Source organism: Ranitomeya imitator, chromosome 6, assembly GCF_032444005.1.
Source record: "Ranitomeya imitator isolate aRanImi1 chromosome 6, aRanImi1.pri, whole genome shotgun sequence".
In the NCBI taxonomy this organism is placed as follows: Eukaryota; Metazoa; Chordata; class Amphibia; order Anura; family Dendrobatidae; genus Ranitomeya; species Ranitomeya imitator.
The window spans coordinates 138,642,419-138,669,298 of NC_091287.1; the positions used below are offsets into that span (position 1 = coordinate 138,642,419).

Genomic DNA, 26,880 nt, shown 5'->3' on the forward strand with positions numbered 1-26,880 from the left:
CCCTTTTAATATTAGATTTTGCCTATAGCATCCAGTATTGCAGAGTAGATCCCCACGCTATAGTCTACACATCCTGTTTAGTTACTAGTCTGCAAATCCCAAGAGACTAAAAACGGGGACAATGAGCACCTGGATGGATCAAGGTATGACTTTCAAGGCCCATGGTGTTGGGGATTATAGGTTGAATGATATAACATAGCATAAAATACAAAAAACACATTTCGAAAGCTTACAGCTTTCTTCATATGGACATCAGTAATATTTATGACACTGACCTGAAGAAAGCTGTAAGCTTTCGAAATGTGTGGTCTTTTTACATTATGTTATATGATTAAACATATCTCCAATACAACAGGCCACAACAGCTATACCTAGTTCAATTTAGTAACCCAATATGTCCATTTTTCTCCTGAAACTTTAACTATGTTGAGTTACTGATGTTTTTTTCTATTTGGTTCATCAGAGAGAAGCTGCCTATATTATGAAAATCTCTGATTTGGAAGTATGCCATGTCGAATACTCCTCATAAACGAGGTGAGCAATCTAAATCATAAACCAGTAATTGATAAAATCTACTACCTTAAAAAAGTTAAAAAAAAAAACAAACCAAAAAAAATAAAAACAGCAGCACCCCTCTTAGTTACTGGTCTGGACAGATTTGCAATTTCCTCCAGTAGACATAGCATAGCAAAGCCTTAGGCAGTGAATGGACCCTGGAGATTTTACCATATCAAATTTTAAATATGCAATATTTAGTAGCAGTACTATACCTTTAATGAACGATACAAAAGACACGTAGAGGTCATGCGTGGTCAGTTTTTTGGACTCTCCATTACTTGGCATATTTAAGGTGATCGTAACATTATCTCTCAGCTGAATCTTTTCAATAGATCCATTAGGACAAAACGTGCCAATTTTAAATTCCTGTTTGTTAGTGGAACTCAAGATGTCATATGAAAACCCTGCTGCCGTCATGTTGCACTTTTTATCTACCGCATTCTGTTGTAGATACATGGACTTGGATGCGATTTCAGTACTGATATATTCCGGAGCAATCAATTTCCAAGTGTAACTCTCCAGCCGCACAGGAAAATCAATAAGAGACGGTGCGATGTTAAGGAGCATGTTGGATATTTTACAGATGGTGAGATTCCAGCATTCTAAAAACACAACAAAAGAGAAAGAAAATTATATACTCTGTACTGTGGGTCTAGCTAAAATAACGTTCATTTACAACATGTGTAAAGCAGCAACATATACAGTGGCATGTAAAAGTTTGGGCATGCCGGGTCAAAATTCCTGTTATTGTGAACATTTAAGCACATTAAAAAAGTAAAAGATGACATTTCCTTTGTATTTCTGGCAATAAAGAGATTATAATAAAACATGTATACACACAGTACATATACACACTTCAAGACTTACTAAAGGAAAAAATGGGCAGATGCAAAAGTTTGGGAACCCTTCATGGTTAGTTCCTAGTAGCACCCCTTTTGCAACTATCAGAGCTTGTAAACTTTTTTTTGTTGTTGCCAGCCAAAAATCTTAATTCTTGTTTGAGAGATTTTCATCCATTCTTCCTTGGAAAATTTTTCCAGTTCTAAGATTCCTAGGTCAGGTCATCTTACATACTTTATTGAAAATCTGTGGCTAGACCTCAAAACAACAATGTTCAGATCTGGGGACTATGACGGCCATTGTAAAGGTAAAGTTTCCAGCTTGCGCCTTTTGAGGTAGTCTATTGTGGATTTTGATGCATGTTTAGGATCATTATCCATTTGTAGAAGCCATTCTCTTTTCAACATCAGCTTTTTTACATATGTTATTTCCGGGTGCTTTGTTTGCATCAAGGATTTGTTTAAATTTCATGTAATCCGTTCTTTCTTCTCTCAGTGAAATATTCAGCATGCCTTTGGCAGCAACACAATGCCAAAGCATGATTGATCCACCCCCATGCTTAATGGTTGGGAGAGGTTCTTTTCCTGAAATTCTGTGCCCTTTTGTATACCACACATATCTTTCATCATTGTAGCTAAAAAAGTTCTATTTTAACTCATCGGTCCACAGTACTAGTTTCCAAAATGCATCAGGCTTGTTTAGGTGTTTTTTTACATACCTCTGATGTTACATTTTCTGGGGAGGATGCAGGAGATGTTTTCTTCTGATGACTCTTCCATGAAGGCCATATTCGTGCAGGTGTCTCTGAACAGTAAAACAATGTACCAAAATTCCAGAGTCTGCTAAATCATTCTGAACATCTTTTGAAGTCAAGCGGGGGTTCCTATTTGCCTCTCTGGCACTACTATGAGGAGCTTTCAATGAAATTAACTGTTCCGGTTAACTGACATTTCTTAATTACATTTTGAACTGAGAAAAGGGCAGGCTTCTCCTGCTTTGTGGGCCTCCACCTTTTTCATTTTCAGAGTGCTACGCAGTTGGTTAGAAGAACCCATGGCTGCTGTTTTTTGGCACAAGGCTAGAGGAGGCTGGGTTTTTATAAGGCTGGGAAATTTGTATCACCTGGCTTTTCCTAACAATGATAGTGAACAAGCCATAATCATAACAGGCTAATTAAGGTATGAAACCGTGGTCAAAAGTTACCTGAGCACACCAATCTTCAAATGAGCCCAGACTTTAGCATCAGTCCATTTTTCCTTTTGTAATTTTTAAAATTGACAAAATGGCAATATATACTTATTTTTGCCTAAACTACAAAGCAGGGGTGCCAAAACTTTTACATGCCACCGTATAATGAAAAAGGCCCAGTAATGTCATTCCTTACCAATGTACACTGACTTTTTTTTTTTTAATTAAAAAAAAAAAAAAAAAGGGGGGGGGGGGGAAGCTTCTCTAAACCTGGTTTTGCTACTTTCTGTACCTATGTATGACTATAATGCAGCTACACAGGAAAAAAATGGCTTTAAATGAACAGAATAGGTCCAATTGACATCAGGAGGACCTGATGACCATTTCTGAGGATTATGGCAATCTGTAGTTAGCCACATAGAATGTTAATGTTACTGGGGAAGAAACATCACACTAAACTGTTGCCTAGAGGTTTCCATTAGTCTTGTTTTAGCATAATGTGGCTCTTTTTGAGGTCACAGCAGATGGTTAATGCCTACTGGGGCCAGTTTGTTTCTCACAACACTCCAGTAATGCAAACGCCTGCACCCAGTACCAACAATAAATAAAATGCAACAACATCACCATTTTCTATTCTCCATATATACAAACATATATTTTTTAAATAAATTGACTGGTAAATTCAGCAACGCACAACAATGTAGTAGGCAATCCATTTTCCTACCTATTTTTTTTTCCGCCGTTACCATCAGGCTTTTAAGATCGCCGCAAAGAAACGAGATTTTGTAGTATTTTGCTTCATCAAGCACAAGCTCGGGAGAGCATTGTCCGAATGCCTTACAGATGACACACTCAGGAGCAAATGTGCGCCCAAGTGCTCTCTTGCCTATACGCACAACAAGGCCGCTTTCTTTTGTCAAATCCAGATGATATAGTTCGTCTGAGGATACGGCTGAAAACACAAACATATAAATTATACAATATTAAATATAGGTTAGTAAGAGCCACTAAAAGAAATACTGCTTTATACAACTGATCATATACTGTGCATAAACTGCTCTAAATAATATTTGCATAAATGGAGAATTCCTAAAACATTACTTAATAAGCCATAATTAATTCCCTACCACTTCTTAGTATGAGAAAGTTATAAAATGTTGTTGTTGGTGGACAACTTTTTGTTCTGTATTTTATGACAATTTTATACTAGATTTTACACACATAAAAAAGGTACGTATAAGTAATTAAACTTGGAGATAAAAGTGGATGAGAGTAAAACTGCGTGCCAAAAATCCAATATACAATAGTATACCAGATGAGGTATGGATGCGGTTTTGTCAACGCGTTTAGAGGGGATTATACCTCCACATCAGTACAAACCAAAAATGAAACACATTGTTTTGACCTCGACATACGTTGACAAATAAAACCGCATCCATACCACATCCGGTATCATTTTGTTTATTGGATTCTCGACAGCACAGTTTTACATCCACTTTCATCTCCAAGTTTGCTTCCTATCTGTTTGATGGACCCACAGCAGCTGTCTTTGCTTACAAAATAACAAAGGGGTTGTGACTGTCACAACTTCCCACCCCCTCCAGTTGAGCAAATCCTGTTTTACTCTTTTTTTTTTTTTCCTTTTGTAATCCGAATAAGGTCCCATTGCGCTTATTGTGATTCCAGTTTTTATCTACACACATATATAAATAACTAATTTATTAATGTAAATAGCAATTCACTTATAAAATAATAAAGTCCACACATGCTAGTAAATTTAGTGAAACCCACAATGATCACAAAAAAAAACAACTTGAAACTAACAAAAGTTTTTCAATTTAAATCTATTGAATATCAAAAAATGAAAATTGGACATTGCTTTTGAATTGTAGTTCAAGTGAAAATTAAAAAAAAAAAATAATTAACATGGCCTGGATAAAAATAATGGCACTCCTAGAAAAGACTGAAAATAATTTGACATGTTAAACTACCGGTAAGTTGTGTCGTTTAATTAGCTGCACAGGTAGCTGAAAAATTGTTCAGTCTGCCTATTTAAAGTGTGAAAAGTAGTAACTGTGCTGTTTAGTATCATGGTGTGTACCAAACTACGGATCAAAGGAAGCGAAGGACACATTAGCATGAACATTATAGACAAAACATGTTAAAGGTTAAGGTTACAAGACCATTTCCAAACAGTTGCACTTTGTATTTAGAAGTTTAAGGTCTATGAGACGGTCAACCTCTCTGGACATGGCCGCAAAAGGAAAATGAATAAACTGAAGAAATGGATAAAACAAATAACCAAGGAGCACAGAACAACTTTCAAAGAAGTTAGAGGTAAACTACAAGGTCAAGGTACATCAGTATCAGATTACACCTTCCATCATGGTCTTGGCCAAAATGGACTTTATCACAGACAACCAAGGAGGAAACTACTGTTGAAAGCAAAATCAGTAAAAAGCTATAATGGAATTTGCCAAATGCATATTGACATGTCACAAAACATCTGGGAGAATGTCATTTAAGACAAAACTGTACCTTTTTGGCAAGTCACATCAGCTATATGTTGTTAAATGCAAAATTTAAGCATACAAAAAAAAAATTGTACCTACTGTAAAACATGAAGGAGGCCCAGTTATGTTTTGTGGCTTTAGTGCTGCATTTAGGTGTCTTGAACCTGTGCAGGGTACAATGAAATCTGAAGACTATCAATGCATTGTGGAGCAAAAATTTGCTGCTCAGTGTCAGAATTGTTGGACTAAGTCACAGGTCATCTAATAGGATAATGTCGCAAAACACACAGCTAAAACCATCCAAGAATGGCTGAGAGCAAAGCTTTGGACTTTAAAGTGGCTTCTATGGCCCATGATATACATCCGATTGAACAACTGTGAAAGGAGCAATTTGCTTACGATAAGTGGGTTAAAATACTTGTGGACAGGTACAGAAGGCTCATTGAAAGTTGCAGAAATAATTTGCTTGCAGTGATTGCCACAGAACTTTGTTATGCACCAAAATATTAAGTTATAAGGGAACAATCATTCTGTCCAAGCCAGTTTATAAATTTAATTCTTTCGGTTGAACTGAAAGCTAAAGCAACATAGGATTTTCTTTATCTGATATTTAGTAAATTTCAATTGAAAATTACTTTTTTCAAGTTATTTCAGTGACCATTGTGGGATTGTCTTACTTTAACAGAGGAGTATCAACAATGTTGCACATGTGTGTACTTATTCTATTTTATAAGTAAATTACTATCACATTATTACATTAAAGGGAACCGGTCACCCCCAAAATGGAAGATGAGCTAAACCGGCATCAAGGGCTTATCGACAGCATTGTGTAATGCTGTAGATAAACCCCGATGTATCCTGAAAGATGAGAAAAAGAGGTTAGATTATACTCACCCAGGCGTCGGTCCCGTTGCGATCCGGTCCGATGGGCGTCGCGGTCCGGTCCGAGGCCTCCCATCTTCTTACGATGACTTCTCCTTGTCTTCACGCTGCGGCTCCGGCGCAGGCGTACTGTGTCTGCCCTGTTGAGGGCAGAGCAAAGTAGGCACCGGGAAAGGTCAGAGAGGCCCGGCACCTGCAGACTGCAGTACATTGCTCTGCCCTCAACAGGGCAGACAAAGTATGCCAGCGCCGGAGCCGCAGCATGAAGACAAGAAGAGGACGTCATCCTATGAAGATGGGAGGCCCGGATCGGACCGCGATGCTCATCGGATTGGACTGCCCACGTGAGTATAATCTAACCTCTTTTTCTCATCTTTAAGGATACATCGGGGGCTTATTTACAGCATTACAGAATGCTGTAGATAAGCTCCTGATGCTGGTGGGCTTAGCTCATCTTCCATTTTGGGGGGTGACAGGTTCCCTTTAATGACCAATTTGGACAATAATGTGATATCAGGCTGCGCTGTTGTAATGAAGGATCCTTAGGACCAAGATCAGTTAAAAGGTTTTTTTTTAATCTCCACAGTATGTTCTAATATTGGACTAGTGTCTAGTGTCTGACTAGCGTTGAAACGCGTTGTGGGGATAAAAAAAAAATGTTTAACTCATCTTGGCCCCAAGGATTCTTCATTAAAGAATATCGTATTATTGTCCAAATTGGTCAACTATTCTGGAGGAGATCATCCCCCAGCCATGAAGCAGCAGCTGAAATATTCAGGTGTTCATAGGAGTTGCACATAACCTGCTCAGGGGAGAACCCTCCTTTTACTTTCCTTAGCACCCAAGAGGGTGTCACTCAATTATCTTGCTCGCTTTATATTCAGTAAATGCACTCAATACTTAGTCGGGGCTCCTTTGGCATCAATTACTGCATCAATGTGGTGTGGCATGGAGGCAATCAGCCTGTGGCAAAGCTGAGGTGTTATGGAAGCCCAGGTTGCTTTGATAGCAGCATTCAGCTCTTCTGCATTGTGAGGTCTGGGGTCCCTTATGTTCCACTTCACAACAACCCATAGATTCTCTATGGGGTTAAGGTCAGGCGAGTTTGCTGGCCAATCAAGCACAGTGATACTGTTTTTAAACTAGGTTTTGGTACTTTTGGCAGTGTGGACAGGTGCCAAGTCCTGCTGGAGAATGAAATTACCATCTCCAAAAAGCTTCTTGAGAGAGGGAATCATGAAGTGCTCTAAAATTTCCTGGTAGACGGCTTTGTGCTGACCTCGGTCTTGATAAAAAACACTGTATCTATACCAGCAGATGACATAGCTCCCCAAACCATCACTGATTGTGGAAACTTCACACTAGTCATCAAGCAGCTTGGATTGTGCGCCTCTCCACTCTTCCTCCAGACTCTGGGACCTTGATTTCCAAGGTCTAGTGTGAAGTATCCACAATCATTGATGGTTTCGGAAGCCATGTCATCTGCTTATGTAGGCCCACTGTTTTATCAAGACCAAAGTCAGCACAGCCGTGTGCCAGGAAATTATAGAGCACTGTTATGAACAGGTGATTCAGAACCACAATGGACCTAGTGGTTAAGAGCACACAAGTGACCTGATAGTTACTAACATAGGACGAGCTCTGAGACGTGGGAACTCTGCTGACCGCAATCCCTAATCCTATCATACCACACTAGAGGTAGCCGTGGATAGCGCCTAACGCTCCCTATGCAACTCGGCACAGCCTGAGAAACTAGCTAGCCCTGAAGATAGAAAAATAAGCCTACCTTGCCTCAGAGAAATTCCCCAAAGGAAAAGGCAGCCCCCCACATATAATGACTGTGAGTTAAGATGAAAATACAAACACAGAGATGAAATAGATTTTAGCAAAGTGAGGCCCGACTTACTGAACAGACCGAGGATAGGAAAGATAGCTTTGCGGTCAGCACAAAAACCTACAAACAACCACGCAGAGGGGCAAAAAGACCCTCCGCACCGACTAACGGTACGGAGGTGCTCCCTCTGCGTCTCAGAGCTTCCAGCAAGCAAGAAAAACCAATATAGCAAGCTGGACAGAAAATATAGCAACCAAAAGTAACACAAGCAAAACTTAGCTTATGCAGGGCAGACAGGCCACAAGAACGATCCAGGAGAAAGCAAGACCAATACTGGAACATTGACTGGAGGCCAGGAACAAAGAACTAGGTGGAGTTAAATAGAGCAGCACCTAACGACTTAACCTCGTCACCTGAGGAAGGAAACTCAGAAGCCGCAGCCCCACTCACATCCACCAGAGGAAGCTCATAGACAGAACCAGCCGAAGTACCACTCGTGACCACAGGAGGGAGCTTGACCACAGAATTCACAACAGAGCACTTCATGCTTCCTTCTGCCGACAAACTTCTTGGAGATGGAAATTTCATTCTCCAGTAGGACTTGGCACCTGTCCACACTGCCAAGAGTACCAATACCTTAAAAATCACTGTACTTGATTGTATGCTTGTATCACTGTGTATTGATTGTAGTGCTTGTATCACTGTGCTTGATTGGCCAGCAAACTTACCTGACCTTAACCCCATAGAGAATCTATGGGGTATTGTAAAGTGGAAGATAAGAGACACCAGACCCAACAATGCAGACAAGCTGAATGCTGCTATCAAAGCAACCTGGTCTTCCATAACACCTCAGCATTGCCACAGGCTGATTGCCTCCATGCCACACCGCATTGATGCAGTAATTGATGCAAAAGGAGCCCCGACCAAGTACTGAGTGCATTTACTGAACATAAATTTCAGTAGGCCAACATTTCAGATTTTAAAATAATTTTTTCAAGCTGGTGTTATAAAGTATTCCAATTTACTGAGATGATGACTTTTGGGCTTTCATTGGCTGTAAGCCATAATCATCAACATTAACAAATAAACACTTGAAATACATCACTCTATTTGTAATGACTAATATATAAGTTTCACTTTTTGTATTGAAGAACTGAAATAAATTAACTTTTTGATGATATTCTAATTTTGTGAGGTGCACCTTTATATCTTCTTTAATCCTATGACTTAACCTCACGCAAAATTGTGCACCATGGGAGAATTTGTAATGGCGCTAGCGGGGATGTCATTTAGGTGAAGTGAGTTCATTGGCTGTGAACTCCCAGGACCTTTCTGACAGCACTACAAGCGTGAGAATTTTCTCACGCTTGTGGTGATGTCAGACAGGTTATAGGAGTTCACCATGAGACACTGAGCAGGAGTAGCAGACAATGCTCAGTGTCTCTGCTGGATGGCAGGCTGTATGGTCACATCATGCAACCATGCATCCTGCCATCTAGAAGTAGCAGAGCTAGACCCATCATGGGACAAATGGATTATTGTCTTCTCAGTGGACAGATGAGGAATATTGTTGTTTGTTCTCTTAATTCTCTTGCAGGGGACAATGGCTTCATTGGAATGGGCGATGTTGTAATTATGGTTTAATTAAGATTTATTAAAGGAGTGTATCATTCTTTCAATTAAAAGACTTTATCCTGGGTTTGTGTGTTTTTACACAATATGACAATGGGGGTAGTAATGGGGGCATCTTATAGACGCCTCTAGATTACTAACCTCAGGGCTTGGTGTCACCTGACAATACAAAGGTGATATCACCCCCCAACTATAACACCAGAAAGCCACCATATCAGGGCAAGTGGGAAGAGCGAGGCTAAATGCCAGAATTGGCACATCTTATAGATGCACCTTTTCTGTCCTGGCTGAGAGCTGATGTTTTTAGCCTGAGTGGGTCAGTATCCATGGCCCCTTCTTAGGCTATTAATATCAGCCTGCAGCCATCTGCCTAGCCATGGCTGGTTATTAATTATAGGGGGACCCTGCATCATTTCTTGGAGTGTCCCCCATTTTAATAGCCAGTAAAGGCTACATATGTTAATACCCTAGGAGGCTCCATGGGTATTACCTCCTTCCTAGGCTATAAACATCTGCCCCCAGCCGTCAGCTTTCTCTCTGCTGGTTAAGAAAATTACGAGTTAACCCACACCATTAACCCCTTCATGACCCAGCCTATTTTGATCTTAAAGACCTTGCCGTTTTTTGCAATTCTGACCAGTGTCCCTTTATGAGGTAATAACTCAGGAAAGCTTCAACGGATCCTAGCGGTTCTGAGATTGTTTTTTCGTGACATATTGGGCTTCATGTTAGTGGTAAATTTAGGTCAATAAATTCTGCGTTTATTTGTGATAAAAACGGAAATTTGGCGAAAATTTTGAAAATTTCGCAATTTTCACATTTTGAATTTTTATTCTGTTAAACCAGAGAGATATGTGACACAAAATAGTTAATAAATAACATTTCCCACATGTTTACTTTACATCAGCACAATTTTGGAAACAAAATTTTTTTTTGTTAGGAAGTTATAAGGGTTAAAATTTGACCAGCGATTTGTCATTTTTACAACGAAATTTACAAAACCATTTTTTTTAGGGACCACCTCACATTTGAAGTCAGTTTGAGGGGTCTATATGGCTGAAAATACCCAAAAGTGACACCATTCTAAAAACTGCACCCCTCAAGGTACTCAAAACCACATTCAAGAAGTTTATTAACCCTTCAGGTGCTTCACAGCAGCAGAAGCAACATGGAAGGAAAAAATGAACATTTAACTTTTTAGTCACAAAAATTATCTTTTAGCAACAATTTTTTTATTTTCCCAATGGTAAAAGGAGAAACTGAACCACGAAAGTTGTTGTCCAATTTGTCCTGAGTACGCTGATACCTCATATGTGGGGGTAAACCACTGTTTGGGCGCACGGCAGGGCTTTGAAGGGAAGGAGCGCCATTTGACTTTTTGAATCAAAAATTGGCTCCACTCTTTAGCGGACACCATGTCACGTTTGGAGAGCCCCCGTGTGCCTAAAAATTGGAGCTCTTCCACAAGTGACCCCATTTTGGAAACTAGACGCCCCAAGGAACTTATCTAGATGCATAGTGAGCACTTTGAACCCCCAGGTGCTTCACAAATTAATCCGTAAAAATGAAAAAGTACTTTTTTTTCACAAAAAAATTCTTTTAGCCTCAATTTTTTCATTTTCACATGGGCAACAGGATAAAATGGATCCTAAAATGTGTTGGGCAATTTCTCCTGAGTACACCAATACCTCACATGTGGGGGTAAACCACTGTTTGGGCACATGGTAAGGCTCGGAAGGGAAAGAGCGCCATTTGACTTTTTGAATGAAAAATTATTTCCATCGTTAGAGGACACCATGTCGCGTTTGGAGAGCCCCTGTGTGCCTAAACATTGGAGCTCCCCCACAAGTGACCCCATTTTGGAAAATAGACCCCCCAAGGAACTTCTCTAGATGCATATTGAGCACTTTAAACCCCCAGGTGCTTCACAGAAGTTTATAACGCAGAGCCATGAAAAAAAAAAAAAAATTATTTTCTCAAAAATGATCTTTTAGCCTGCAATTTTTTATTTTCCCAAGGGTAACAGGAGAAATTTGACCCCAAAAGTTGTTGTCCAGTTTCTCCTGAGTACGATGATACCCCATATGTGGGGGTAAACCACTGTTTGGGCACATGCCGAGGCTCGGAAGTGAAGTAGTGACGTTTTGAAATGCAGACTTTGATGGAATGCTCTGTGGGCGTCACGTTGCGTTTGCAGAGCCCCTGATGTGGCTTAACAGTAGAAACCCCCCACAAGTGACCGCATTTTGGAAACTAGACCCCGAAAGGAACTTATCTAGATGTGTGGTGAGCACTTTGAACCCCCAAGCGCTTCATAGAAGTTTATAATGCAGAGCCGTGAAAATAATAAATACGTTTTCTTTCCTCAAAAATAATTATTTAGCCCAGAATTTTTAAATTTTCCCAAGGGTTACAGGAGAAATTGGACCCCAAAAGTTGTTGTCCAGTTTCTCCTGAGTACGCTGATACCCCATGAGTGGGGGTAAACCACTGTTTGGGCACACGTCGGGGCTCAGAAGGGAAGTAGTGACTTTTGAAATGCAGACTTTGATGGAATGGTCTGCGGGTGTCACGTTGCGTTTGCAGAGCCCCTGGTGTGCCTAAACAGTAGAAACCCCCACAAGTGACCCCATTTTAGAAATTAGACCCCCCAAGGAACTTATCTAGATATGTGGTGAGCACTTTGAACCCCCAAGTGCTTCACAGACGTTTACAACGCAGAGCCGTGAAAATAAAAAATCATTTTTCTTTCCTCAAAAATTATGTTTTAGCAAGCATTTTTTTTGATTCACAAGGGTAACAGGAGAAATTGGACCCCAGTAATTGTTGCGCAGTTTGTCCTGAGTATGCTGGTACCCCATATGTGGGGGTAAACCACTGTTTGGGCACACGTCAGGGCTCGGAAGTGAGGGAGCACCATTTGACTTTTTGAATACGAGATTGGCTGGAATCAATGGTGGCGCCATGTTGCGTTTGGAGACCCCTGATGTGCCTAAACAGTGGTAACCCCTCAATTCTACCTCCAACACTAACCCCAACACACCCCTAACCCTAATCCCAACTGTAGCCATAACCCTAAACACAACCCTAACCGCAACACACCCCTAACCACAACCCTAACCCCAACACACCCCTAACCATAACCACAACCCTAATTCCAACCCTAACCCTAAGGCTATGTGCCCACGTTGCGGATTCGTGTGAGATATTTTCGCACCATTTTTGAAAAATCCGCGGGTAAAAGGCACTGTGTTTTACCTGCGGATTTTCCGCGGATTTCCAGTGTTTTTTGTGCGGATTTCACCTGCGGATTCCTATTGAGGAACACGTGTAAAACGCTGCGGAATCCGCACAAAGAATTGACATGCTGCGGAAAATACAACGCAGCGTTTCCGCGCGGTATTTTCCGCACCATGGGCACAGCGGATTTGGTTTTTCATATGTTTACATGGTACTGTAAACCTGATTGAACACTGCTGCGAATCCGCAGCCAAATCCGCACCGTGTGCACATAGCCTAATTCTAAAGGTATGTGCACACGCTGCGGAAAACGCTGCGGATCCGCAGCAGTTTCCCATGAGTTTACAGTTCAATGTAAACCTACGGGAAACAAAAATCGCTGTGCCCATGCTGCGGAAAAACTGCACGGAAACGCAGCGGTTTACATTCCACAGCATGTCACTTCTTTGTGCGGATTCCGCAGCGGTTTTACAACTGCTCAAATAGAAAATCGCAGTTGTAAAACCGCAGTGAAATGCGCAGAAAAACCGCGGTAAATCTGCCATAAATCCGCAGCGGTTTAGCACTGCAGATTTATCAAATCCGCAGCGGAAAAATCCGCAGAGGACCAGAATACGTGTGCACATACCGAAACCCTAACCCTAGCCCTAACCCTAACCCTACCCCTACCCCTACCCCTAGCCCTAACCCTATTCTAACATTAGTGGAAAAAAAAAATTTCTTTATTTTTTTTATTGTCCCTACCTATGGGGGTGACAAAGGGGGGGGGTCATTTATTATTTTTTTTATTTTGATCACTGAGATATAATCTATCTCAGTGATCAAAATGCACTTTGGAACGAATCTGCCGGCCGGCAGATTCGGCGGGCGCACTGCGCATGCGCCCGCCATTTTGGAAGATGGCGGCGCCCAGGGAGAAGACGGACGGGACCCCGGCTGGATCGGTAAGTATGATGGGGTGGGGGGGGGCCACGGGGGGGGGGGGGGAATCGGAGCACGGGGGAGGGAATCGGAGTGCGGGAGGGGTGGAACGGAGCACGGGGGGCGTGGAACGGAGCACGGGGGGGCTGGAACGGAGCACGGGGGGGTGGAACGGAGCACCGGGGGGGGTGGATCGGAGTGCAGGGGGGGTGATTGGAGCACGGGGGGGTGATTGGAGCACGGGGGGAGCGGACAAGAGCACGGGGGGGAGCGGAGCACTGGACGGAGGGGAGCCGGAGCAGTGTACTGGCCAGATCGGAGGGCTGGGGAGGCGATCGGAGGGGTGGGGTGGGGGCACACTAGTATTTGCAGCCATGGCCGATGATATTTCAGCATCGGCCATGGCTGGATTGTAATATTTCACCCGTTATAATAGGTGAAATATTACAAATCGCTCTGATTGGCTGTTGAAAGTGAAACTGCCAATCAGAGCGATTGTAGCCACGAGGGGGTGAAGCCACCCCCCCTGGGCTAAACTACCACTCCCCCTGTCCCTGCAGATCGGGTGAAATGGGAGTTAACCCTTTCACCCGGCCTGCAGGGACGCGATCTTTCCATGACGCCGCATAGGCGTCATGGGTCGGAATGGCACCGACTTTCATGACGCCTACGTGGCGTCATGGGTCGGTAAGGGGTTAAAAAAAAAAAATTAATTAAATACATGTACAGCAAGCTGCATACGCACTGTACTAATTGTATATGTCACTATGTATCTATTCTATGTTTTTTATACTGTATGTAATCTAGCTATTTTTTCCTGTTAGGTCTCGCTGTGAATTTATTGAACGCAGCTGCTGGATTTCTGGCTTTTCAAAGGGCATCAGTGTGTAGAAATTGGACAGCACTCGAATGGTCCGAGTGTTGTGTGATTTTTTTCTCGCACCCATTGACTTCTATTGTTCAATGTGAATCGATTTCCGATTACAATTGCAACATGCTGTGATTTTTTTTCCAGTCCAATCGTGATCTGATACGAGCTGGAAGCAAAAATGCAGATCAACACACTATGATAGAATAACACTGGTCCAAATGCAATCTGATTTTTAATCGGATTGCATTCGTCCAATTTCATCGCAAGTGAGAATGAGCCCTAATGGCGCCAACCTGACAGTGTCTGTAGCTTACTGAGCACAATCCTGCTGACAGGTTCACTTTAATTACATGATGGCTGCTGAAATGCTCTGCAGATCAGTGGGGATGCAGGTACCGAGACCAACACTAATTTCTCAAAACACTTGTGGGACTTGTGCTGCTTAGAAAGCAGGGGAGCTCTGCTGCTGCCCGAAAGCGCACATTGAGTGGTGTCCCGGCTCAATAGAAAATCATTGAGTCCATTCTCCAATCTCTGTACTAGCTCATAAGAAAATCATAAGAGAACTTTAGACTGATTTGGAGGAATTAAATTGAGCAGCAGCAAAATAAATATATACTGGCAAAACACCAACATTATAATATAGTGAATATTCTTAGAATACTGGTATTACAACTAATGTTAGAAAAAAAAATAACTTACTTCCTCGAGTTTTATTTTGCACAGTGATGGTAAAGTTCAAGCTTAAGTCTGAGTGACCAATTATCTGTTGATCTACCTCACAGTTTGCCAATGATATATTGAAGTTCCCAGGTATATTCGCTGGCTGATTTTCTGTCAGTGTTGACCCAGTGTATATTGGTAGGTAGTAGTATACACGCTCCTCCCTTTTCTTACATGTTGGGCGAGAATAATTGACAAAGTGCACAATGGCCGCATGGTTTTCAGGCAGGATGAATTTCCAGGTCATTTCTTCATTCGTAGGGAACGGGCCAGGGTAGTTTGCAGACAGCAGATTTACAAGTGACTCTTGACGGAAAGTGGATTCAACAATACTCAATCCTGTAAAAAGAACATTCTGTCAGTACATCATGTTAGATATAGTGTCAAAATACTGCTTCCCAAAGCCTTATTCATGGACTTCTGAATGAGGCCAAAAGATAGGGGGCAGCCATTGAGTTCAGCAGGCCTCCCTGCAGATGACGAGAGAAAGGTCAGGCAGCTGCATATCAACATGCCCAATCCTTTCGTATCATATTCAGGAGTATGGGAGTGGATGACGTTCATCTCCTTATTCAGAACACATCCAAGCTTGAATGAGGCAGGAGAGTTCATGTGTATTGAGGTATAATCATCATATGATTTCTCTCATCTGTGTGCTGCCTGTCTTTAAGATGGACAGCACCTAACCAATAGTGTTTAACCCCTTAATGACCAGAGGTATTTTTGTTGTTGCATTTTCATTTTTTGCTCCCCTTCTTCCCAAAGCCATAACTTATTTTTTTGTCAAAAAGGCCATGTGAAGGCTTTTTTTTTGCGGGACGAGTTGTACTTTTGAACCATTGGTTTTAACATATCATGTACTGGAAAATGGGGGGAAAAATCCAAGTACGGTGAAATTGCAAAAAAAAAAAAGTGTAAAACCCACAGTTTTTTTTTTTTACCTTGTTCACTAAATGCTAAAACTGACCTGCCATTGTGATTCTTCAGGCCATTACGAGATCAAAGACACCGAGCATGTATAGGTTCTTTTTTATTTAAGTGGTGAAAAAAAAATTCAAAGTTTGATAAAAAGAAAAAAAAAAATGTGCCATTTTCTGATACCCGATCTGGGCTTGAGTGAGCTTATTTTTTGCATGCCGAGCTGACGTTTTTAGCTACACCATTTTGGTGCAGATACGATCTTTTGATCACCCGTTGTTGCATTTTAATGCAATATTGTGGCGACCCAAAAAACGTTAATTCTGGCGTTGACATTTTCTCTCATTACGCCACTTAACGACACTAGAAGCTGCACTACTTTGATCGGCTCTGCTACATACAGGCGATGATCAGATCGGCCTGTATGTAGCAGAAATGCTCACTAGCTATGAGTGCTGACCACCGGGCGGCGCTCATAGCAATCTAACTATGACAACCATAGAGGTCTGTTGGAGACGTCTGGTTATCATGCCAACCCATCGGTGACCCGCGATCACTTGACTGGGTCACCGGTGGGCAGGTTTAGTAATGCGCTTTCGGAAAGGGCGAGCTAACAGCCGTGAGTGGATCGCGATTCCACCCACAGCTGTTGCGGGCCCATGTCAGCTGTATATATCAACTATCATGTGCCTGGAAAGGTGCGGGCTCAGTGCCTCAGTTTCTTAGGTTAAGAAATTAAATTGGCATCAATGCAGAAATATTGATCAGTTAATGGACACAGAATGGTCAGATTTTGGCAAGACAAAAGTTTTGTCGCTCACAGAAAGAGGTGATATTCAAACAAATAATTAACTCAAAATACAAACATATGTTGCATAACATTGGTAAATTAAGTTGTGGTGCTATTAGCGTCATATTTAATATTTTGTGTGACTTCCATGAGGTGGAAGGACTGCATCCATGCAGTTCAACAATGATTCATACAATTTATTAATGAAGTCATCAGGAATAGCAAAGAATGCAGTCTTGCATGCCTCCCAGAGCTCATCTAGATTCTTTGGTTTTGTCTTGCAAGCTTCCTCTTTCATGCTACCCCAAACATGCTCAATGATGTTCGTCTGGTGACTGAGCTGGCCAGTCCTTGAGCACCTTGATCTTTTTTGCCTGGAGGAACTTTGTTGTAGAGATGGATGTAGGAGATGGAGCACCATCCTGCTGCACAATTTGACCCCTTTTATGATTTGGAATATAAGAGGTAGCTAATACTTGATATTTTAGGCTATTGATATTGCCTTCCACCTTGCAAATGTTTCGCACACCCCCATACTGAATGTAGCCCCAGACCATGATCTTTCCACCACCAAATTTAACTGTTTTCTGGGTGTATTTTGGCTCCATACGGGGTCCAGTAGGTCTCCTGCAGTATTTGCGGCAGCTGTGGTGTAATTCTACTGAAGATTCATCAGAGAAATCCACCTTCTGCCACTATTTCAGCAGCCATCTGTTTAGCAGGTTGTGGGACTTTGCAAATACCACACGGTTTTTTATTTGCCTTTTGTTTAGTGCTGGCTTCTGGGCACTGATTCGACCAAGGAGGCCATTTCGAGACAGAATCCTACAAACTGTTCTAGTTGACATAGGGACTTGAGGCGACCAGGCCTGTTGGAGCTCTGCTGCAGTGAAAGAGGGGCTTGCTTTGGATTTTCTAACCAACAAACGTTCCTCCTGAGCAGTTGTCTTGCGGGGTCTGCCAGACCTGGGCTTGTCAAACATCTCCAGTCTCTTCAAATCTTTTTTTAAATTCTTTGTACTTGACACCGAGACACATTAAAGGTGCCAGCCACCTCTGCAGTGGATCTGGTCTTCAGGCTCTTGATAATCCAGGCTTTGGTCGCAGGGAGGATTTTTGGCATGTTGTCAGAGCTCAAGTTGCAGTTGAAGTGAAGGTCTGGGGTGCTGGGTTTCTTTTTATACACACACACACACACACACACTAATTAACCGATCATTTACTGAGCACTAGTGATGAGCGAGTATACTCGTTGCTCAGGTGATCTCTGAGTATTTGTTAGTGTTCGGAGATTAAGTTTTCATCACCTCAGCTGAATGATTTACAGTTATTAGCCAGGCTGAGCACATGTGGGGGTTGCCTGGTTGCTAGGGAATCCCCACATGTAATCAAGCTGGCTAATAGCTGTAAATCATTCAGCTGCCGTGATGAAAACTTAATCTCCGAACACTAACAAATACTTGGAGGAGATCACCCGAGCAACGAGTATGTTCGCTCACCACTACTAAGCACAGGTGAGGATGTAAACTAGGATTGGGTGCAATATATGACCAGGCGACAAAACCTTTGTCTTGCCATAATCTGATCATTCTGTGTCCATTAACTGATCAATATTTCTGCATTGATGCCAATTTATTTTCTTAACCAAAACCACATTTCGCATGGTTTCAGCTTTCAAAAGAATAATTTACACAACCAATGGATGAATTTAACGTCACCTCTCAATGAATTCATCTAAGGTGTATTGAGCAGGTAACATCACATGTGCCTCACAGAAATTTAGACCATTGGGTGGCAAAGAATGAATAATTACATTTTTAATCGCTAAAATGTTGAAATTTCTATAAAATTGGGAACTACTTCTGAGGCACGGTGCAAAACTCAGAATAGACGGAGCGCCATAATTTAGTGCAGATTTTACTGCTATGGTTGGCGGGTGCCATGACCCACTGGGAGAGTGGACTTTGAGGGGCCTATATATATTGGAAACTCCCCAAAAGTTATACTATTTTAAAAACCACACCCCTCAAAAATACTTTAAAAGTATTGCTGGGAATTTTTTTTAACCCTTCAGTTGCTATACAGGAATTAATGCAAAGTGGAATGAAAAAAAATAAAATTTTACCTATAAAATCTTAGCCCCACATTTCTCACTTTTGCAAGAAGTAACACCAAAAAGTGGACCCCACAGTTTGTTACCCACTTTTGAGGGCAGCAATACCCCACGTATAGTCAAAAAGCGCTTTTTAGGCCAGTCTCACATATCCAGATAATTCCGGTACCGGAGAAATCGGTACTGGAGTTATCCATGTCCGTGTGCTCACGTGGCACATCAGTGTGGCAGCCGTGTGCTGCCTGAGGACCATACGGACCGTGCAGGAGAGACAGCGCTGTCTCCTGCGTGTGGTGCTGAAGCAGGCATTCATCCCTTCTGTCCTGCTCGGCTGAAAGCAGCGCTTGCAGGAGAGAAGGGATGAAAAATCAAGTTTTTTTTTGTTAAAAATAAAGTTTGGGGTCTCCTCCCGCCTCCCACCCCCTATGAGCCCGCCCCCTAGCAGAGAAATACTCACCCAGCTCCCGCGATGCCACCTCTCAGCGCCGGCAGCTTGTCCTGTGTGAGCGGTCACGTGGTACCGCTCATATGATACGATACGATACACTTTATTGATCCCGTGGGAAATTATGGTATCACAGCAGCACAACTTAAATCAAATCATAAAAATCATAAACGAATTACATAGTTGACATGACAGTGGAGTTGACAGAAGAACATTATACATTATACATTAGAATAGGACATACACAACGAGTGAACTGAAATGTAGAGAAATAAGTAGACATTCAAATTGGTGGTTTAACCCCAATGTTATTGTTGTACATTCCCATGGCAGTTGGCACAAACGATTTCCTATATTTTTCCTTCTTACACCTCAGAAGCATTAGCCGGATACTGAAGGTGCTCTTCTGTCTCATGAATAGCTCATATAATGGATGTGCATTATTGTTCATAATTGCCATACACTTTCTCAGAGTTCTTTTCTCCACTACCTCCCCAAAAGAGTCCAGATTACAGCCCACAGCAGAACTTGCCTTCTTAATAATCTTATTCAGCTTATTAGCATCAGAGGCCCGCACACTACTACCCCAGCATGTGATTGCAAAAAAGATGGCACTTGCCACCACAGACTGGTAGAACATTTCTAACATTTTGCTGCACACATTAAAAGACCTCAGTTTCCTTAGGAAATACAATCTGCTCATCCCCTTCTTGTAGACAAACTCTGAGTGGCATCTCCAGTCCAGTTTGCTATCCAAATGGACCCCCAAATATTTGTAACTCTCCACCTGCTCTACCTCCTGACCAGCAATAGTGATCGGTAAGCATTCCAACTTAATCCTGCTATAGTTAGCCACCAACTCCTTGGTTTTCTTAACATTTAGTTGTAGATAGTTACCATTGCACCAATCCATGAAATTCGACACCACCCTTCTATATTCCTCATCCCCCTGATCTCCCCTAATGCATCCCACAACCACGGAGTCATCCGAAAATTTTTGAAGGTGGCAAAGTTCAGATTTATACTGAAAGTCTGAAGTATACAGTGTGAATAGAAAGGGCGCAAGCACCGTTCCCTGGGGGGCACCTACACTGCTCAGTAATCTGCTTGACATAACTGCTCCCATCTGTACAAACTGTGGCCGATCTGATAGGTAGTCAGTTATCCAATTTCTCATCCCCTCCTCAACCTTCATATCAGTCATCTTTTTGTGTAGTAAAAGTGGCTGCAGGGAGTTAAATGCACTCGAGAAATCGAAGAACATCGCTCACACCATGGTTCCGTCAATCTCCAGAAATGAATGTACCCTATGTAACAGAGAAAGAATAGCATCATCCACCACCAATCTATGTCGGTAGGCAAACTGAAGGGGATCGATAAAAGCATTGACCCTTGGTCTTAAGTGAGCAAGCACTAATCTTTCCAAGGCCTTCATAGCGTGAGATGTTAAGGCTACAGGACGATAGTCATTTAGGGTTGCAGGAGAAGAAGTCTTGGGTACCGGCACCAGACATGAAGTTTTCCATAACACTGGTACCCTCTGTGTTTGTATACTTCCATTAAATAGGCGTGTAAAGACAGTACACAGCTGGTCTGCACAAACTTTAAGGACACGTGAGCTGAGTCCATCTGGTCCTGCAGCTTTACCAATGTTAAGTGACTTAAACTGCCTCCTCACATCATTTTCGGATACTCTAAATTTAGTCTGCTCATCCTCTAATATCGATGTTGCAGAATTTGCACCCAGTTCCCATCCACTATCAGTTGGCAGTACACATGTACTACTAAACCTGTTGAAATACTCGTTCATCTCATTAGCCTTGTCCATTGTTCCTCGATCATTTTCAGGCCTCAGCTTAAGCCCAGTCAGTAATTTCATTCCTGACCAAATCTCCCTGGTATTATTGTGGGACAGTTTCTTTTCAAGTTTAATTCTGAAGGCTTCCTGGGCCTCCTTTATTTTATGCTTCAATTTATGCTGTATCATTTTAATTTCTTCTTTGTCACCCAGTTTAAATGCCTTTTTTTTCTTGTTGAGCAAATGCTTCAATTCCTTTGTTATCCATGGCTTGTTGTTTGCAAAACACCTAATCTTTTTAGCCGGCACCAACATATCAGTGCAGAAGTTAATGTAGTCAGTCACTCTACCAACCACTTCATTAACATTTGTATACTCGTCCATTGTCCCAAGCAACACATCCCAGTCTGTAAGATGAAAGCAATCCTGCAAAGCCTGTTCATTTGTTGGACTCCACATTCTAACTAATTTAATGGTAGCAGGCTGTGTACTAACAACAGGTTGGTAGACTGGTGACAATAGTACAAGATTGTGATCAGACTTCCCCAAGGGCGGCAGGGTAGAGGATGAATAAGCATTCTTGACATTCGCATAGAGTAAGTCCAAAGTAATTTTGTCACGTGTTGTACATTTAACAAATTGATAGAATTTAGGTAAGGCAGTAGAAATTTTAGCTCAGTTAAAATCCCCAGAGATTACAGTAAGCGAGTTGGGGTGTTTCAGCTGGAGCCGAGCAATGACTCCTGACAGCACTTCACCTGCAGCCTCATGGTTTGCAGTTGGTGGTATGTACAACACTATTGCAATAACAAGCGAGAATTCTCTAGGAATATAGTAAGGTCTGAGGCCAACAGCTAGCAATTCAATGTTCGGACAACAATGGCGCTCCCTTACAGTCACATGCCCCTGATTGCACCAACCATTGTTTATGTAGAGTATAACTCCACCGCCCTTTTTTTTGCCGCTCTTCATAGTGTCTCTATCCGCCCGGACCATGTGAAATCCTGGTACTGAGACACTTGAGTCTGGGATCTCGCCACGTAACCATGTTTCAGTAAAACACATCAAACTGCATTCCTTGTAATCCCTCTGGGTCCGTATTAATGCCAGCAGTTCATCCGACTTATTACCCAGTGATTGAACATTCCCCATGATGATGGACGGAACTACAGGTTTAAACCGTCTTCGCCTTGCCTTAAGTTTTTTGCCCGCTCTGCAGCCTTTGTAGGTTCGCCTTACCTCACACGGGACACGTGGTCTACCCACTGCAGGAGAATGCATTAGCCTGCGCAGCTCCAGAAGTCGGCCCCTTGAGTAAGCAACACGTTTATGAACAGACTTAGGGACATCAATCAAAACCTTGCCCATGTTAGTCGCACTAAGCCTGTCCGTGTAGGGAGGCATACAGTGCACTCCTCCAGACATAGCTGTGCCAATTCCCAGACAGGTAGTGGCCGCCTGGCAGTAGGTGCGTATAATACCAGTCCTAGATTGCAAGGTGATCACAAATGCACTGTAAATCCAGATAGCTGTGGGTAGCAGCAAACATCCAAGGGAAACCTTCCAGGGGAGCCAAGGATCAGAAGCATACATCCAGAAAGCTGTGGGTAGCAGTATGCATCCAGGGGAAACAAATCAGAGGATCCCAGGTTCAGAAGCAACCAGCCAAGGGGAAATCCAAGGGTTCAGCATAAATCCAAGGGTTCAGCATAAATCCAAGGGAAGCATTCCAGCAGATCCAAGTTCAGAAGGAGAAGGTACTGGGGAAAAGAAAATTCCTTAGGAGTACCAAAAACTGAGGTTCAGAAAGAAAAAGGTTCACAACAAACAAAAATAAAAATAATTCCAAAATAAAAAATAAAGTAAAATAAAACAAAACAAAATAAAACAAAACAAAACTATTGCTGCTGCAATGGGCTGCCACTAGCATGGCGCCTTATTGTCCTCATCCAGCAGAGAGCAGACAGACACGTCTGCTCTCCTTGGTGTCTTGACCAAGTCTTGAAGTCAGTGATGAATATGTGGCTCCACCTCCCATAGGAGGTGACCCCAAACTTTATTTTCAACAAAATAAAAAAACAACTTGATTTTTCATTCCTTCTCTCCAGCGAACGCTGCTGGGGAGAAGGAATGAATGCCGGCTTCAGCACCAAAAGCAGGGGACAGCGCTTAACTGTAGCGTTGTTTCTTCTGCGGCGGTACGTGCACACGGAGGAGAGTGCACACTGTTCTCCGTGTGCATGTGTGCGGGACGCTTTGCAGACCGTGCTGCCGGAGAAACGTGGACATGTCTCAGTGTTTTGCACACGGACACACGGTCCGTGAAAACATGCTGACATGTGCAGAGACACATTTATTTTGATGTGTCTGCATGAGTCAGTATCTCCGGTACGTGAGGAAACTGTCACCACACGTACCGGAGCCACTGATGTGTGAAACAGGCCTTAGACAAACGGCAGGGCTCTGAAGGGAAGGAGTAATATTTCAATTTTGGAACAGAAATTGGCTGAAATAGATTGCAGGAGATATGTCACATTTCCAGGGCCCTTAAAAGTGCCCAAACAGCAGAAACCTTCCACAACTGATCCCATTTTGAAAACTACACACCAAGGATTTTATCTGGGGGTATAGTGAGGATTTTGAACTCAAAAGTTACTATAGAGAATTTGATAGCATTAGGTCGTCATTTTGAATAGGTCATCATTAGTGTTGAGCGCAAGTGCTTGCTACTAGTGATCAACGAGTGTGTTCATTACTCGAGATTTCCAAGCATGCTCAGGTGTGTTCGAGTATTTTGGGCGTGCTCGTAGATTAGGTTTGTGTCGCCGCATGTGGGGATTCCCTAACAAACAGGCAATCCCTGCATGTGTTCAGGTTGTCTAACAGCCGCAAATCATGCAGATGTGGCGACACAAACAATCTACGAGCACACCCAAAATACTCGAAGAACACCCGAGCATCTTGAGTAACGAGCACACTCGCTCATCACTACTTGCTACTCAAGTTTGCATCAGGGTGCTCTGGTAGCTCTACTCTTCCTGTAAAAAACGGAGGTCGCGGCCTATACCCGGCAACATCAGGGATTTTTCCTACTGGTTCCTTTTGATCACTGTGTTAGGGCTTTTAAAAGTAAAAAAAAATAATTACGATATGATGACAAGTGGTCACTACTCAAGTTTGCATCAGTGTGCTTTGGTATGCAAAGAGTATCGCGAGTGTTCAAGTGACATGCTTGAATCTCTGCCCTGCATGTTTGACGGCTGTTAGAAAGCCAAAACACGTGGCGATTGCCTGCCAAACAACGGCAATATCTGCATTTTTTGTGGCTGTCTAATAGCTGTGAAATATGTGGGGCGTGGGACTCAAGTATGTCACTCGAGCACTTGGGGCCCTTTTCTCCTACCTGTCGAGGTTCCTCCCTCCCACATGGGTGAGTTACTGTTATGCTGGGTAGTATGGGTGAGAGCATATTAGGTTTATGGGTTGCAATATTAGCATATGGGCTCCCTATGTAATTACCCCTTGATGGTGGGATGCCTGACCTATTTATCCTATGCCCACTCATAGTACCAACATTTAGGGATGTACCTCCTCTGGCAGTTGCTGTTTTTTATGTGGTTCTTTTTTTTCCCCTGTTCTCTCGTCATGTTTTTGTGCATTTAGGCTTATAGCCATTTCTTTGTACTATTAATGAGCCCTGTTTAATAAATTTTCACCTTTTGATATAATCATTTTAAGACTCAGGGTCTCATCTCTTTATACTTATATATGAGAGTATACTCCTGATCTCTTGTAGGTGTTGTATGTCACTCGAGCACCCGCGATAATCGATGCATTACCAAGCACCCTAATGCAAACTCGAGCAGTGAGAGCTAGCGCTCAAGACCAGTCGTCATATTGTAATAATTTTTTTTAACTTTTAAAAACACTAATACAGTGATCAAAAGAACTCAATAGGAAAAATCCCTAAGGTGGCTGGGTGTAGGCCGCATCCGCCAAGAGGAGGCCGGGAGACACATCAGGAGGGGCTGGGGGATGGCAGAGGTACCTGGGGAAGGGTGGGTTGGGGACATCATTTCTCTCTCCTCTAACATGTATCTTATGGCCCTGATCATGTTCTCTAAAGTCTCCGCTACCTTTGATAGTTTCAATAATTTTTACAATGACTGAAAACCTTAAATACTTCCATCCCTCCTGGTCATTTAATAATCGCACAGATGTACAGCTTAGTACAAAAGAGCTCTTGTAACTGCGATTAGCCATTCACCTCTATGTCCATCACATCACCAGGACAGATTGTTGCTCATTGGAAGTGATATACAATGTCTAATATATAATTGCCTAGAATACTACTTCCTGCAATTTGTGCCAACTTCCTGTCCGGAGCTAATGTCCGGAGCTAATGTCCGGAGATAAGTGACGTCAACAGTGTCCAGTGTCTGATTGGTTGCCGCCTGCTGCGAGCGACCAATCAGAAACGTGCCGTACTGTGACACACTCCGCCCGCCATTTTGGTGTGATTTTTGAATTTTTACCTCACAGCAAGTTTCTACTGCGTGGAGGCGGGCCCAGTGACGTTGCTCTTCAAGCTCCTGCCGAATTTCGTCAAAAAAATGATAATACCATTTACCAAAACTATATATATTTAGTTGTGAAGTGGTTCAGTGACATTTTCACACCAATTTTGAACTTTTGTTTGGTGTTTTCTCCATATACTGCCTATTATTCACTGACTGTTATACTGAGAGACTGCCGTTTATTAACCTCTTCTTTGCCACATTGGGTATATTGCTCTATTATTTGCCACATAAGGACATTGTCCATTATTGCCCAGCAATTTCTCTGCAATATAAACTGACTATTTATTAATATCTGCATTCCTGCAAAGAACTATTGCCTATTATTAACTGGGTATTTTCCTACTACCTGACATTGTTCTTAAGCAAAGAACCGTTGTTGTGGCATTTGCCACAACACGCAAAGTTGTCGTCTGATGTCTTTCATCCCTCCCCTCATGCGCATGTTCATGGATCCTGTGTAACTGTACCTTAAATAACAAGAATTGTCAAGAGCTGGTGAGTGCAGCCATTTTTTGTTCTTTCTTACTATTATTTATTAATTGTATTATTTTTACATTTGAATAAATAAAGTATATATGGATTCTAGACTTCCGATTCTTTAGAATCGGGCTGCCATCTAGTCTAATATATAATTGCCTAGAATACTACTTCCTGCAATTTGTGCCAACTTCCGTGGCTTTGTCCGGAGCTAATGTCTGGAGCTAATGTCCGGAGATTAATTGCCTAGAATACTACTTCCTGCAATTTGTGCCAACTTCCGTGGCTTTGTCCGGAGCTAATGTCCGGAGCTAATGTGCGGAGATAATGTCCGGAGATAAGTGACGTCAACAGTGTCCAGTGTCTGATTGGTTGCCGCCTGCTGCGAGCGACCAATCAGAAACGTGCCGTACTGTGACACACTCCGCCCGCCATTTTGGTGTGATTTTTGAATTTTTACCTCACAGCAAGTTTCTACTGCGTGGAGGCGGGCCCAGTGACGTTGCTCTTCAAGCTCCTGCCGAATTTCGTCAAAAAAATGATAATACCATTTACCA

The 26,880-nt window shown here is 42.4% G+C and overlaps 1 protein-coding gene across 2 annotated transcripts in view; it reads right to left on the minus strand.

The window, feature by feature from the left end:
- The window catches only part of CDCP1 (CUB domain containing protein 1), a 139,839-nt gene that overhangs the window by 25,042 nt on the left and 87,917 nt on the right, over positions 1-26,880 (minus strand). For both annotated transcript variants that reach the window (XM_069730155.1, XM_069730154.1), the window contains exons 4-6: positions 15,182-15,541; positions 3,311-3,538; positions 771-1,160 (exon numbers count right to left, since the gene is read on the minus strand). In XM_069730155.1, coding sequence (XP_069586256.1) covers positions 771-1,160; positions 3,311-3,538; positions 15,182-15,541 — 978 coding nt within the window. The remainder of the gene's footprint in view (positions 1-770; positions 1,161-3,310; positions 3,539-15,181; positions 15,542-26,880) is intronic.